This window comes from Pinus tabuliformis, chromosome 8, assembly GCF_031772625.1.
Source record: "Pinus tabuliformis cultivar Carrire ecotype Pingquan chromosome 8, CPIR1, whole genome shotgun sequence".
Classification (NCBI taxonomy): Eukaryota; Viridiplantae; Streptophyta; class Pinopsida; order Pinales; family Pinaceae; genus Pinus; species Pinus tabuliformis.
In genome coordinates this window covers 848,987,382-849,004,388 of record NC_142294.1, presented here as the reverse complement: position 1 = coordinate 849,004,388, position 17,007 = coordinate 848,987,382, and the positions used below count along the sequence as shown (strand labels likewise).

Here is a 17,007-nt window from a genome sequence, read left to right as displayed (position 1 = left end):
ATTTATCAAATATCCAATCATAACCTTGAATGAACCCTGTCTTTTCTTTTTATAATTTTTCCCATCCAAATGCCATGGGTCTCTGAAATACCATGGGTCACTTTTTAATACTAAAGTGACTTGATAAGTTCTATTTCTTAATTAAATCAATAAGTCACTTATAGTCCCCTTTTCAATTTAATCATTCAATATCACCTTTAAGATGACATTAAATAATTAAATTAATATTCTCCTTTCTTCTGTTCTTGGAAAGAGACATTACAGAATATATCATCCAGTTAGTAATAGAAGAAATTTCAAGAATTCTGTTCCCTTTTCTTTGATATAATATTTAGAGTTTTAGATATTATACATATTTTTCATGTCTTTAAATATCTTATTTTTTTCTTAATATTTGCATTCAGTGAATGGTGTTGAAGGTCATTCAGAATGATGATGTTGTCCATTCATGTACATGTGCAGCATGCTGCAGATGAAAGAATTCGCTTAGAAGAGCTACGTAAAGAGGTATGGTTTTTTACTGTTCTTTATTTTCTGATCAAAACTATGGTTTGTTGAGTTATTGCTAATTCAGTTTACAGGTTCTTGAAGGTGTAGAAAGGCCAAAAGTTACTGTCCTGGAATATGAAGAAGAATTGGTGCGTATTTGGATTCTTACAATATGTTTTTATCTATAGAATTACCTGCTTGATTGTTTTGCGTAGTTTAGCAGAAATCTGTGGTTCTACAGAAATGCAGGTGCAGTAGGCTTATCCTGTGTTGTTTTACATCTGTTATTTTATTTCTTTCAGACGCTTCCTTTTGGTGGGTTGCAATTACTTCAAAATTACAGGGAGCAAATAGAGTACTGGGGTTGGCGCTACAAGATACTTTCTCGAAATGAGGCATCTGTGAAAAGGTATTCTGCCAATCGGACTATGAACTTGGCTACGAATTTGTTCCTCTTGCCTTTTTTGCAGAGGAAAAATAATTTTTATTTGAATGGACTGTGATATTGCTTATAAAATCATGTAGTATTTTGCAGCAAATGAGAGTCTTACTTATGCATTATCTTAGTTTAATTATCAAATGTAAAATATAATACTTGTAATTTGAACTTTGGATATGTAGCAGGAAGGCACATCAGCTCCATAGGAGCAGCTGTAAAGCCATCCTGACTGCGGTAATTTTCATGGTCTTTTCTTCTCTTTTAATTCATAAGCTATCATTGGACAAGACATCCTGAATTTCCATTCGTTTTGGACAAATGTATTTAAAAAATGGATTTGGTCATCAGGGAAAGTATCCTTTTCTATCATAAAACAGATGGAGAAAATTAACTCAATGTCTTGTTCACCGAAGGTCTTTTTGGTTTATAACATACAAAGCTGTCTTTTTTATTTTTTATTTTGAGACGTGCAATTGAACTTGGAAAGTGGTGGTCACTCAGTTTGTCTTTTGACATGTTGCTTTATTATATTTACCTATACTTTTGACATGTTGCTTTATTATATTTACCAAATTACCTTTCCTTTTGATATATTCCTGTAGTATATCTGTCCAAGTACCTTGTATTTTGACAGGTTCCTGTAGTAATTTTTGGTTGAGTACCAGTGTGTGTGGCTTTAGGTGTGTGTATCGGTGCATCTGTTTTGAGATCTAGGTTCGTGGTAGTGGGTGTGGCAAGACACACACACACACACAGATAAATATAGAGATATATAAAGCATCCAAGGTGCAAATACAAGTGCAAATGATTATATCCCAGGTCAAGAGACTGATCCTCTAGCTACTTGGATGTTTACTGAAGACATGTTTCTGGGATAGGGTGGCAATCTATGTCACCTAGAGAATGGAAATTGGTGTGATATTTAGAGATAAATGGGCTTTGGATATGCATTTTCAAGATAATAGATCAGGGAAACCAAATATAAATATTTAAATATATGAATATGAAGGGAATGTTTTATATATGTAGTGTAGATCAATGTTACATTTATTATTATCAAGACTTTATTGCTGAGGGTCTTGTTACCATTCTGTTAGACAGGTTGTTGAAGATTTTATACAACCCGCTATGGCTGGCACACACAGGACAAAGATTCACTATCACCTTAGCCTAAATCCCCACTTTTTAAGCCCAACTCCTTTCAGAAAAGATTATGGGAGACTTCTCGTAAATGACTCCAGCCAACCACTACAAGATTAGTGCCGTATAATGGGGTCAAATAGCTGAAGTGGAGAAGTTTTGTCCTGCTATTTTACTATTAAAACCTATCTAAAATAGTTTAAAACAACAAGAAGTACACCAAATACTAACAGATTAAGAAAAAAAATTCAAAATTGATGTACACAAATTATACTAACCAATTATATAATTATATTTATGATTTGTTGCCTAGTTAGAGGTGTTACTGTATAAAATTGTTTGCCGCCCTATTTTGACAGGTCTATAAATTTGCAAGTAACACTAACGACAAGCAAGCGACACTGAAACTTGATAAAATAGAATGTGCAAATTGTCAAATTAAGTATGTAGAAAATGTCATATCCAAACATACAATTATTTCAGTCAACAAATGGTCATTTAGGGGGGTAGCTATATAAAACAACGTGCTGCCTTGTTTTTACAGGACTCTAATTTCTACAGAAAATGCAGAAATTAACAAGCCAACCCCTTAAAATTTCACTCAAAAGTGCATAAACACTTATAGATCTTGGATCTAGGGGTGAGGAGACGAGGCAAGCTAGAAATTCAGTTATGGAAGTCTTGGGTTTAAAACTCCTTGGTGCAGAACCCATAAATTTATTTCAGCGAGTAAACTTTTAAGAGGCCGAAATAACTAATTCGAAGCTACAGATTTGAAAGATAGATTCAATAAATGAATCTAAGCTAAAACTAGGCAAATAAAATATACTTGTAAAATAGTGTCTTGTAAAGTAGAAATTTTGCAGAAAAATGTTTGCCACAACATTCATTTATTGCAAATCTGCAAAAGTAAAACTAAATACATTATACACCCATGAAAGATATGGAAATAAATTCAAAATTAGATGTATTTCTTCCTTGGTTTAAATATGAAATTTTGCTCATTTTCTCCAAGGGTTTTGCTAGGTAGAAAGATAAGAAATTTACAGCAAGCTACTAAATTAAAAAAAGAAAAGAAAAGAAAATGTTTTAAATTTTTCTGAATAAAGTAGCTAATGTGGGGGGCTTACCTTTGCCTTTACCTTTCCATTTCATAGAGTTGCTATCACAACACTTCTTTTATCATTTCTCTTTTGAGACTAGAGAGGTGTGAGGAGTTGGGTGAAACTATAACACACTCTTAGCCTTGAATTATCTGTAGGAAGATCTTACTCACTAGGAGAATCTACTCCTTCAAAATGACCCAACCAAAATAGCAATAGTAGTGCTAATAGCCCATAATTTCATAGGGTGTAATGTTCCAAAAAAGAAATAACAGTGATAAACAAAGTAAAATACCATACAACACCGAAATATTTAAACAACAATCAAACACCCACAATTTACACCGGAACTACACCAAAATTCAACGATTTTATTATATATGGAGAAGAGTACAATGCATGAAATGTGTGCACTCAGGCTTGCCAAAGCAAGCTAAACAATCCCAGGTGAGAAAGATGCTACCTGAATGCAAAGGAAAAGCTTCTCCTCAATGTTCTGCGCTGGCCCTGCAAATTCTACAACTGCTGGCTAGAAGAAACACCTGTTTGAGCCTTCGAAAATGCTCAGAAAATTCCGCCAAATTAGTCTTAAACTCTCCAACAAAAACCCAAAAAAAAACCCATAAAAGGGGTTGGCCTATCTCCAAGCCAAAGTTGAACCCACAAAATGGTGTAAATTCTTCAGCGAACTAGCAATTCGCCCTGCTATAAGAATTAGGATTTCAGGCCCGAATATCACCCGGAAAATTCTGTAAAATTAGTCAGAGACTCCTCTCAATAAACCCACAAAAACCAGAAAGTGTTTGGGTTGAATCCACCTACCCCCAGTGACCCCTAACAAGTGCAAATTGCCCAATTTGGCCATAAAACGCCCCACAAAACTGATACTGTTGAATTAAGCCGAAATCCACCACTTGAAATCTCTCCCAACTTTGGCTAAATTCTCCCCTGAGAAATACCTCCAATCTCCGACCCTTATCTATCCTCAACCTCTATTCCTCCAACACCTGTGCACTTCCAGAAATGTAGAATTTCGGCCCCAAGGATTCTCTCACCTCAACCCTGCTAATCACCACAAAATATCTGGCTAAATTGGGAGAAAAATCCCTGCAAATCCTTCGGTGTTCTTCTCCTTTGTAATTGATCTCCCCATAAGCAATTTGAACCACTTCTGCGCCCTGGAAGAAAAAATGTACCAGCTGAAATAACTTGCAAATATGCCCAATGGAAACTCTTAATTGAGCTCCCCAAATTGCCTCACTAGGGAGACACTCGAAGTTCTCTGAAATGAGGGTGGAATTCCCGCTCGAAAATTTATTGTGCTGAATAGCACGGTTAGCTTGGCTAAGCAGCTCAAGATAACTAATGTTGAATTGTCAAATCATCAAAGATACCAAATGTGTTGAAGTTTCTAAGTTTACTTAGTTAGAAACCCTCCATGCACTTTATCTGATTTATTCCTACCTACTTGTTATTTTCCTTAACAAGTTATTTACAATGTAAATACTGAAAATAAACACTAGTGCATGCTCAACATATTATAGATCAACAACTAAAAGAAACAAGAACAAACACACCATATGACACCATTATTTTTGGACTAATGTCCTTAGAAAAACCCAATGTGGGAAAACCGGTGCAACTATCTGAGGGTTTTCTTATTAAGCAATATCAGAGTACAATCTGGGTGCCGAAAGTGGCCTACCCAACTGAGAATTTCCTTAGCAGTAATACCATTTAGTTTCTTACGAATCTACTCGCTGAAACCCCGGATAATCCTTCCGGCAGATACTTAGCACCAATCTGCCCCAGAAACCCCAACGTCTGCCCAATCTGGATTGCGTCAGCCTCTCCTAGCCCAGCGCTGGCCCTGCGTCAGCCTATCTTAGTATGTGTCAACCCCAGGAGGCCCTGCGTCAGCTCTCTGAGCCTCTGAGTCAGCTACGCTGGCCCCTCTGGTGCTTTGCGCAACACTTAGCTGGCTCTGCGTGGCCCCGCGTGAGCACTCGCTGCTCCGACGTCTCTCTCTCTGGCTGCTCTGCTGCTATCCCATCACTATCTCTGCCTCTTTGTCTCTCTGTACTCAATGCCCCTCAGCTGCTCTCCGATCACTAATTCTATCTCTCTTAGAAAACTCTGCTCTAGAGAATAGAATGACTGATCACTCTGGTGTGTACTCGAAGTGACCCTCAAGCCTCCTCTTCTACTTTTCCTGTTGACATCTCAACGGCCAAGATTAAGTCCCTAATCAACGACTAAGATTAGATTTGGCTTGATCCATGTCTTTTGGACCACTCTAACATAGATTCATATTAATACACATTAATATTTTATTTTCCCTAAGTTTAGACTTAGGGACTCCATTAAAAATATTAATTATTTCAATATCTCCTGATCTGTTTAGAATCTGCCCAAACCCTTTCTGGGTATTGGAGATCTCATGTGCCCCAACCTTTCCACCAAATTTCGTGGCTAGGGCACATCCGATGCTACCCCAAATCAACAAAATGGAGGCCTCCAAGCTCTATTTATAATTTATTAATTACTAGCCCTCTCCCTTAGTGGTCCCCACCTTCCACTAATAAAATATTACTTCCCTGCTATTCTTCATTAAAATAATAATTTCCACTTTTCTCCTACAAAATAATATTTTCTCCTTTTATTTAATATCACCAAAAATTGGCAAAACTCCTTAGTGAATTTTGCACTCACAAAAGAAATTGGGAACATTACAGTCCTCCCCGCCAAAAATTGCTTGTCCTCAAGCAATATCCTGTTGCTCCAAACGTTGGCCTAGCCAATGTCAGGGTCCCAAATGTGCCACTGAACCACTCCTTGTTGTTGAACATCCTGCCATACTAGTGACACTCCCCATGTCAACAGTGAATCACTAGAACCCAATGGAAGATCTGAATGATCTCCCCTTGTAGAAACCAGCTCACGCCTGAGGGTAGCTGAACCACCAAATCTTGTTGTACCTGGATCCCATGCTAGTCTCAGAAGGGTGCCACCATGCTGATATTGCGCCACTTTGACTATGATAAACTACCCATCATGCTCAGACTGTATCCTCCCCTCCTGAAACATGATGGTGGAATATCTATGAAGGCCAAGCTTATCTTGCCTAGGCATCTCCATGATGTCAATGTCTACCCATCCATGGCTAATCCTGATCCTGAGCTGCAACTAGAAAAACAGGGCTCGTGATACAATGGAGGCCTCTGCGAACCCCCATGTGCCGACCCAAGGGTGAGCTAGATCACTCTCTGTGATGACTCCACTCATCACGAGACAGAGTGATCTATAAACCAACTGAATCCCTGCATCCCATAACTGGACTTGTTGTGGCATAGCTCTGACAACTGCTAGAATCCATCTGTGCCTCATCTCTAGTCCTTGCATACAATCCATATATTATTATATAGGCTCCATATATCATGAACTAATTTGATGCATGCTAAATTACCCTGTGCCTACCATTGAGTAGCATCGATGATCGTTGGAAGCCACATGTGCCAAATAGCTACCCCCTGAATCCGACCAATAGATGGGTATCTGATACTCGCAATCGACTCGGTGTATGCGGATCCCTCCTGCTCTGGCCAACCATCACCGCTAGGCCTGTCATCCGCCCTCTTGATAATGTGCCAATACAAAGTCTGGAGCCCAAACACATATTGGAAAATTGCCTCAGTTGTACATGGTATCCTCTACATGCATGGTCCCAACATGCCATGTGGAGAGAATGCCACATGTCTCCCTCGTGACCATCTCCCCAGGCATAGGCTCAGTGATGTACGATATGCCACCCCTATAGATGATCACCTCATCCCCCAACTTGTGGTTTTCATCTCGTGCACCTACCCAATGCCACCGCTGAGAAGTCTCTCCCCTAGTGCGCTAAGTGTCATCCAAATATCTCGGATGAGCTCCCCATCCCCCGCTACTCATGCTTAGAGTGTCAAAGGACAACAACAAAATCGACTGTGCCCGTAAGTGATGTAGAAGTGGGTCAGGTGGGTGAGTCCCCATGGATACCATCAAGAATCACTCATTTGTGTCCTCGTCGATCCTAGGAGAACTAGACCCAAAGGTATGCTTGGTGTCTCTGTCCATGAGTCTCCATGGAAGCAACACTCCAAGACCCCGTTGTGCAGCACTATACGCCCCTGCATACCACCAATCATCCTTGTACTCCTCGACATGCCACTGTACACCGCAACCTACCTCTGTACATTGCTGGATACCCCCCTGCTGTTGTCCCATGTTGTATCACCTCGTGTCCTTCATGTGTCATTGTACCTGACACTCCCCGCTAGTACTCAATGCAATGTGAGCTACTCATCCTAGTCCATAGTGTAAAATGACATGCTACGACACACCACCATGCATCTCCATGCTTCTCTGCAAGCCACTACTCGTCATTGTATAGCCCTACACACCATTGGATGCTATGGCCTAAAATTGGGTTTGTACACATTTGTTTGCATCCCTACACTAGACCCTATGACATAACTCTGTGCAATCCTGTGTACCACTACCCGCTGTCGTACCACCCTGTAACATACAGTATCCTACATGTGCCAAAGTATCCGCCACTCTACTAGTAAACCCTCCATGATGTGGGTTACATCTCCCCATCTGCTGTGAAATACCTGAGCAACCCGACTCCTCAAATGCCAACGGGAATGACACTATTGTGCCTATCCTCAGTAGCTTTGGTGTCCAATATACTAATGAGGGGGCACCGTCTCCATGTAATGCCCCGTTTGGTGGCTTGGCGATGCCACCTCCTCCTACTAACTCTTGCCAAAGTAGGCTAATCACCCTATGCCTCCACACACAGTCAGTGTGCGAAGACAACTCATGAAATTTGTCTGCTCCCTTGTTAAGCCATCCTGTCACTAGTGTTCTATGGGGCTTCGATGGAGTTCTGAAAATGTGTGCGCCCAAACATCGGATCCATCACGTAACTACTACCATCACCTACAAGCTCTATCATGTGATGGGAAATCCCACTTGGATACCAACAACAGTTTGGCCCTCGAGTCCCTATGGTAATCCATGGCCTCTGTTGAAATGTGGCCATGGATGTAACCAACCACCTAGCCTGCTCCATCGGGTACCTGCTTAGTACCTCTCGCCATCCAACCCCAAAGGAGGGATTGAATGTACAATCCCCTATGTAAGGAACAAGCCCTGTAAGCTAATGCGATGTCATACTTAACTCATGTTGCTCAGTCCTGCTAACCTAGCCGTCCCCTCGGGTATGTTTAGACAACATTGCCTCCCTCAATCTAATGCGTAAGGGTGGGCTAATAACGTTGTACATCTCGTCAGTGTGCCTCTGAAGCGAACTGTGCTGAAATCCCAATGTGTGGTCTCTATGCTGCCCCTCATCAATGGCTAGCCCAAAGGATGGTTGCACATCCTCCTCCATCATGGACTCAACATAAACCTCCAACCGCTCCTCCATAAACAACCCAACACACAAGACATGCTCACTAGTCAGTTGTAGGTGACTGTTGTTCGGCAACTCTGTCATAGATCTAGATGCCTCGGTACCTATCAGCTCCTCATCAAAGGTGGAGATATCTCCCGACACCTCATCAATCTGTGGTGCACCGCTATCACCTGAGAACTTGGTCACAACCCCAGATATCTCATCAATGGATACCTCAACAATGGATGGAATCTCATCAACGAGTGTATGCTCAACTGTCTCCTTGCGAACCATGGCCCCTTCAACTACTCTTTCATCTTCTGCCTTAATCCTCCTCATCATCCCTGCATAATTCCACTGAATTCCCACTAATTTTTGCATGTCTCTTAGTTCACAAAACTCCCAAAAGGAGAGGGACACCTGAATGCCATGTCCTAATGATTGATATGCATTCCAGTTTGCTGCCAATAACTCCACATCAATTGCAATCATGTCTTGCCATCTTGATGCATTATCCATAATTTTGGGCCTAGTGGATTTATTATATAATTGAGAATGGTCTTGATTCCCAATTTTGGTATGAATCATCTGCTCCCCCACATCAACAATCATCTGTTGCATCCTAATCATCTCACTCAAGGTTATTACCCTATTGGTTGCTTTTAACCTTTCTTTGGATCTCGTGATGTTTTAGCTTTTATTCTGGTGTTGTCATAGAATGAAGGGTTTCCCACAGACTGAGCCAAGATTATGGCTCTAATACCACGATAATGTTCCAAAAAGAAAATAACAATGATAAACAAAGTAAAATACCATACAACACTGAAATATTTAAACAACAATCAAACACCCACAATTTACACCGGAATTGCACCAAAATTCAGCCATTTTATTATATATGGAGAAGAGTACAATGCATGAAATGTGTGCACCTGGGCTTGCCAAAGCAAGCTAAACAATCCCAGGTGAGAAAGATGCTACCCGGATGCAAAGGAAAGGCTTCTCCTCAATGTTTGCGTTGGCCCTGGAAATTCTGCAATTGCTGGCTGGAAGAAACCCTTGTTTGAGCCTCCAAAAGTGCTCAGAAAATTTTGCCAAATTAATCTTAAGCTCTCCACCAAAAACCCAGAAAGGGTTTGGCCTATCTCCAAGCCAAAGTCGAACCCTCAAAATGGTATAAATTCCCTAGCTAACTAGCATTTCACCTTGCTATAAGAATTAGGATTTCAGGCCTAAATATCACTCCAAAAATTCTGTAAAATTAGTCAGAGACTGTTAAAATTGGCAACTAGGACCAAACTTCATGTGGGTCATCTTATTCATGGCTGATAATATGTTCATTAGATTCCTCTCGTCGAGAGGTGTAGGATTGATCTAAATATCATCCGATACCGATAAGTATTCATGAAGATATGAATTTATTTTGATTATAGAATTATTATCAAGCCGACCTACAACTCATGTAGGCTCAGAAGCTCAACAGTCGCATCTATTCGAACATCAGTAGTTGTGTATAAATACAGGAGGAATTTTCCTCATTTGCACTCACTCATCTCATCACATCTCTCTCTCTCTCTCTACTGCGCAGAAAAGGGTCTCTCTCTCACACATGTGAAGCCGGAAGCTGTTGAAACTGAAGTTGGAACTGCAGATCCAAACTTTGACTAGCGTGGACCATCAAATCTCCTCCTTTGATCTGCGTTGTAGGTTCATCTAAACCTCCTCTGAAGGCTGCAAATTTTCGTGGTGGAATCAAGTCGATCTGATAGACGGTTTGCGAGATATTGATTGCCCTAGTTTGAAGGAAGTTGCTGAAACTGAAGCTGCAACTGCAGAAGTGAAGTTTGACCTGCATGGACCAGAAGATCTCCTCATCTACATTGCGTTGTAGGTTCATCTAAACCTCCTCTGAAGGTTGCAACTTTTGGTGGTGGAATCAAGCCGATCCGACGGTCGGTTTGTGAGATATCGACTGCCCTAGTTTTGATGATGAAGCCGCTAATGCTGATGCTGCTGATCTAGGGTTTTCTATTGCTGATATAAATTAGATTTATCTTACTATTTCTCTCTGCTGAATTATTGAAGATAAAAGAAGATTTGATCAAAGGGTTTCCCCACACATTTTGGGGTTTGTCCCTAGCTAGCCGCCACATCTGTGTCTCTTGTCTTGGCTTGTTTTCTGTCGATCGTTTAATGTTCTATCTGCACTTTACTTTATGTACATGTGATTGCTAATCTGTGGAATATAATAAGAAAAAGAAGTAAACTGTTATAAGCATTGAACATACCATAACTTAACATGGTATCAGAGTTGAGGTGAAGGCAAAGCCCGAGCAAGAGCAAGAGAAATCACCAAAGAGAAGATTGGCAAGGCTATTCTAAAAGAATTATGGGGTCCTCAACACTCTTTCTTGCCGAAGACAAGCTCCGTGAGAAAGTTGACTATCACGGATGGAAGATGTCTATTGATCTAACCGTAGAAGATCAAGGAGTGCTGGACCATGTAAGAGGCAATATTTTTGAGCCTCCATCAAATGCATCTGCTGCTGCCTGGAACAAATGGAAAAACGGAGAAGTCAAAACAAAGAAGATCATCTGGGACTCTATCGACAAGCACTTGGTGGCCTACATGTCTGAATTGGACACCTCCAAGGAATTCTATGATAGACTAGTGAGTATATTTAAAGTTAATGATGCAAATCAAGTTTTTTTTCTTAGAAATAAACTGAGGGAAATCAAGAAGGGTAAAGATGAAAGTATGCAAGCATACTTCTTAAGAATCACCGAGCTCAAGAACGATCTCCTATCTATTGGGGAGACTATTATTGATAGGGAAATGGCACTCACAACTCTTGGGGGGTTACCATCCGAATGGTACATGTTCAGGACTACTCTTCTGAACAATAATATAATTCCTAGTTTCGAGGAATTAATGGCTAGATGCATTCAAGAAGAAACAAAGGTAGAAGAGCAAGAAATGCCCATGCCTAAAGGTCCTCCTGCTGCCTTTTCTTCTCATGCTAAGAAAAGAAATAATTCCGGGACTAAATCAAAAGGAAAGGCTGGACCTAAGGGTGGAAGAAAAGGATGATGTTACATCTGTGATAAAGCAGGTCACTATGCAAGGGAGTGCCCTGATAGAAAGGACTCACACCGGGATGATGATCAAAATCCCTCTGATGGCAATCAAAGGAATGACAAATTCAATAGCAAAGGTAAGAGGAGAGCTGGGAATCAAGGAAGAGGACAACCATTCAAGAAGGCTAGAAATTCCAGGATGTATTAAATGCACCTGACCTCAAAAAGAACCTGGTGTCCATCTCAACAATGGAAGACAAAGGCTACAAGGTAACCTTCAGTGATGGCAAGGTACGTATATGGAAAAATAATGTTAAAGATGCCTTTACTCTTGGGTTTCGTGTTGATTCATTATATCAGGTCGATGGAAGTCCGCTAGGTGTCATGTCTTATGACACATCTCTTCAGTCCGAACTTTGGCATCAGAGGTTTGGCCCCCTTCATTATAAACATCTACTCGGTGTAAGACAAATGGTGACAGGGATGCCCGAATTCCGAGTAGAGAAAGAAGGCGTATGTCCAGGATGTGCTGAAGGAAAGCTCAAATGGGGACCATTCCCCTCAAGCCAAAGCAAGACCTCTGATATATTACAGTTGGTTCACTCAGGCATATCTGAGGCTGGCATTAAGAGGGAGACTGCTACACCACATACTCCTGAGCAGAATGGTGTTGCAGAAAGGAAGAACTGTACGATTGTGGAAGCTGTCTCTATGTAACAATGCCTGATATGGAGGAACCCATGTATCCTATTTATCCACCTGAGCCTTCCTCTTCTAGGAAGAGGCCTTCATGGCTTAGGGGGTACTTGATGATGTTGAAGGACATGCTGCACCCTGAGGAACCTTCCGTGAAAGTAAGAAACCTAATAGGTATCAGGGATACCTGACCATCATGAACACGATCATACAAAATGAGCCTTCATCATTCTCAGATGCTGTCAAGCATCAAGTATGGAAGGATGCTATGACCAAAGAATATGAGTCTATTATGGAGAATGATGTCTGGGAAGTAGTTCCCAGACCCCAGGACAAGACAATTGTTACTTCAAAATGGCTTTACAAGATAAAGCTGCAGTAGATGGAAGTACAGAATAGTATAAGGCTTGTTTTGTTGCTTGTGGTTTCTCCTAGAAGGAAGGTATAGACTATGATGTGATATTTTCACATGTTACCAGATATATGACCATCCACTTGATCATAGCCCTTGTGGCTTCGCAAGGATGGAACCTACATCAGATGGATGTCAAGACTGCGTTCTTGCACGGTTCGATCAAAGAAGAGGTCTATGTGGAGCAACCCGAAGGATTTGAGATTTATGATTGAAAATCTCATGTATGTAGGTTGAAGAAGGCTCTCTATGGGCTGAAGCAAGCACCCCAAGCATGGTATGAGAGGATCGATAACTACTTGATGAAGCTGGGATTCACTAGGAGTGAAGCCGATCCTAACCTTTACCTTATGGTTGAAGATGACAAGCCTCTCATACTGGTGTTGTATGTGGATGACGTCTTTCTAACAGGTGCATGCCCTCTCATTCACAAATGTAAGAGGGAGTTGGCTTCTGAATTTGAAATGAAGAACCAAGGACTTGAAGTGTGGCAGAAGCCAAGGGAAATTTTCCTATCTCAAGGAAAATATGTGGTGCAGATTCTGAAAAGATTTGGTATGATGGACTGCAAGCCTGTGACTACCTCAAGGATTTTAACTTTCAGAAGTTATATGGTAGTGATGTCGGACCAGATTTGGGAAATGCCTCTGAGTTTCAAAAAAAAACTCATTCGCGTTGTTGTTCTTGGTGAACCTCTGTTCGAACATATGTTTTGCAGTTAGCATTGTGAGCTCATATTTGGTTGAGCCTCACTAGATGGTGCCAAGAATCTTCTGAGATGTCTTCAGGACACCATCTCTCATGGATTGAGATACACTACCGGAAATATGAAACTGCATGATTATTTGAATGTTGATTAGGCAGGTAGTGTGGAGGATCACTGGAGCACTTTTAGCGCTGTTTCTCTTTGGATTCTGCTTCGATATAATGGATGAGCAGGAAGCAGAAGTCGGTTGCCATAAGCACTGCCGAGACCAGATACATATCTACGAGCTCGTATGAAGTTGCCTGGTTGGGGAAGCTCTTCAGTGAGCTGTTTGAACACATACCACTGTGATTCTCTGCAACAACCAGAGGTGGGATTCGATTATTGAGGAATCCCGTATTCGTCGATTGCTCCAGCAGATAGACATCATCTGGGATATGGTAAGTCGATGAGAAAGGAGGCTCCATCGCATTAAGATGATGTACAGGTCGATACACCTTGTCAAAGCCCCGAGGAAAGATCTAATCTGTGATTTTCCCAAACGACTTGGAGTCGTCAAGAAACCCTTGTACAAGGGTCCTGCATGTTGCATACATTGAGCTCTGGGAGCTCTGAGGGCTTGTGGTTCTTACTGGAGCAACATACAACCACAGGGTGACTCACCCTCCCCTGGTGGTGCGCACTGGAACAAGATGATTCGCTCTCTTGTGGGACAAGATGATTCGCTCTCTTGTGGAACAGGATGATTCACTCTCTTGTGTAGCAGGATGATTAGTTCTCCTGTGAGGCTTGGATTGATGTGTTCTCCATGGCGATTATAGTAGGATTGATGTGTTCTCTTGTGAGGCTTGGATTGATGTGTTCTCCATGGCGATTGTAGCAGGATTGATATGTTCTCCTGTGAGGCCTGGATTGATGTGTTCTCCATGGCAGCCTGGATTGATGTGTTCTCCATGGCGATTGTAGCAGGATTGATGTGTTCTCTTGTGAGGACGGGATTGATTAAGTTCTCCTGTCGAGACATCCTACCCATGCAGTCGGGACTCATGGGAAGTACCTCTCATCTGATCAATGAGCAGGGAAATGAAGTTAGGGACCATAGTAGTACCGATGGACGCATCATTGTATCTACCGTACTCCCTACGCTAAGATGACCTCCATTAATCTGGAATCAATGATACTGGTCTGGGACCAGTGGTAGGAGTGGTACATTCTATGACACTGACTTCGGGTCGGTTGTTACTAGTCTAGGACCAGTGGTACGCACTTTGAGACTGACTTTGAGTCAGTGGAGGATGTTATTGGTCTAGGACCAGTGGTAGGAGTTGTACTCACTATGACGCTGACTTCGGGTTGGTTGAGACTGGTCTGGGACCAGTGGTACATACTCTGAGACTGACTTTGAGTTAGTATGATACATCCTCGATCATTTCTTCTTCTTCATAATTCAGACAAAAGCAGAGCAGAGCATAATAGAGCAGAGCCGTACAGATCAGTACAGGGCAGAACAAGACAAAGCAGAACAGGCAGAATAGAGCAGAGCAGGGCAAGGGTCAGGCTGTACAGGGCAGTGCATTTGATGGATGAATAGTAGTGACCGACAGACAGATTGCAGATGAAGTTCTCCCTAGTTGAGAGGGAGTGTTAAAATTGGCAACTAGGGCCAAACTTCATGTGGGTCATCTTATTCATGGTTGATAATATGTTCATTAGATTCCTCTCGTCAAGAGGTGTAAGATTGATCTAAAGATCATCTGATTCCAATAAGTATTCATGGAGATATGAATTTATTTTGATTATGAAATTATTATCAAGCCAACCTACAACTCATGTAGGCTCTGAAGCTCAACAGTCACATCTATTCAAACATCAACAGTTGTATATAAATACAGGAGGACTTTTTCTCATTTGCACTCACTCATCTCATCACCTCTCTCTCTACTGCCCAGAAAAGAGTCTCTTCTCTACTGCACAAAAAAGGGTCTCTTTCTCACACATGTGAAGCCGGAAGCTACTGAAACTGAAGCTGCAAGTGTAGATCCAAACTTTGACCAGCGTGGACCATCAAACCTCCTCTTTTGATCTGCGTTGTAGGTTCATCTAAACCTCCTCTGAAGGCTGCAACTTTTGGTGGTGGAATCAAATCGATCTGACGGACGGTTTGCGAGATATTGACTGCCCTAGTTTGAAGGAAGTCGCTGAAACTGAAGCTCAACTGCAGAAGTGAAGTTTGACTTGCATGGACCAGAATATCTCCTCATCTGAACTACGTTGTAGGTTCATCTGAACCTCCTCTGAAGGCTGCAACTTTTGGTGGTGGAATCAAGCCGATCCGACGATCGGTTTGTGAGATATCAATTGCCCTAGTTTTGATGATGAAGCCGCTAATGTTGATGCTGCTGATCTAGGGTTTTCTACTGCTGATATAAATCAGATTTATTGTACAATTTCTCTCTGCTGAATTATTGAAGATAAAAGAAGTTTTGATCAAAGGGTTTCCCCACACATTGTGGGGTTTGTCCCTGGCTAGCCGCCACATCTTGTGTCTCTTGTCTTGGCTTGTTTTCTGTCGATCGTTTAATGTTCTATCTGCACTTTACTTTATGTACATGTGATTGCTAATCTGTGGAATATAATAAGAAAAAGAAGTAAACTGTTATAGCATAGAACATACCATAACTTAACAGGGACTCCCCTCAATAAAATCACAGAAACATAGAAAGAGTTTGGGCTGAATCCACTGACCCTCGGTGACCCCCAACAAGTGCAAATTGCCCAATTTGGGCCGAAAGCGCCCCACAAGACTGATACTACTAAATTAGCCCAAATCCACCACTGGAAATCTCTCCCAACTTTGGCTAAATTATCCCTTGAGGAATACCTCCAATCTCCGACCCTTATCTCTCCTCAACCTCTATTCCTCCAGCCCCTGTGCACTTCCAAAAATGTAGAATTTCGGCCCCAAGACTTCTCTCAAGTCAGCCCTGCTAATCACCACAAAATCTTTGGCTAAATTAGGGGAAAAACCCTTGCAAATCCTTTGGTGTTCTACTCCTCCGTAATTGATCTCCCCACAAGCAATTTGAACAACTTCTGTGCCCTGGAAGAAAAATGTACTAGTTGAAATAACTTGCAAATATGCCCAATGGAAACTTTGAATTGAGCTCTCCCCAAATTGCCTCACTAGGGAGACACTCGAAGTTCTCCGAAATGAGGGTGGAATTCCCCCTCGAAAATTCCTTGTGCTGAATAGCACGGTTGTCTTGGCTAAGCAAATCAATAGAACTAATGTTGAATTGTCAAATGATCAAAGATACCAAATGGAGGCCTCCAAGCTCTATTTATAATTACTAGCCCTCTCCCTTAGTGGTCCCCACTTTCCACTAATAAAATATTACTTCGCTGCCATTCTTCATTAAAATAATAATTTCCACTTTTCTCCTACAAAATAATATTTTCTCCTTTTATTTAATTTCACCAGAAATTGGCAAAATTCCTTAA

At 41.4% G+C, this 17,007-nt stretch overlaps 1 protein-coding gene across 5 annotated transcripts in view; it reads left to right on the top strand.

Moving 5' to 3' along the window:
- The window catches only part of MLH3 (MUTL protein homolog 3), a 474,897-nt gene that overhangs the window by 301,705 nt on the left and 156,185 nt on the right, over positions 1 to 17,007 (top strand). For 3 of the 5 annotated variants that reach the window (XM_089372967.1, XM_089372964.1, XM_089372965.1), the window contains 4 exons: positions 463 to 507; positions 582 to 638; positions 792 to 898; positions 1,111 to 1,162. In XM_089372967.1, the coding sequence (XP_089229093.1) occupies positions 463 to 507; positions 582 to 638; positions 792 to 898; positions 1,111 to 1,162 (261 nt within the window). Of the gene's footprint in view, positions 1 to 404; positions 508 to 581; positions 639 to 791; positions 899 to 1,110; positions 1,163 to 17,007 lie in introns of those variants that run through there. The other 2 variants (XM_089372966.1, XM_089372968.1) reach the window with 2 other exon arrangements.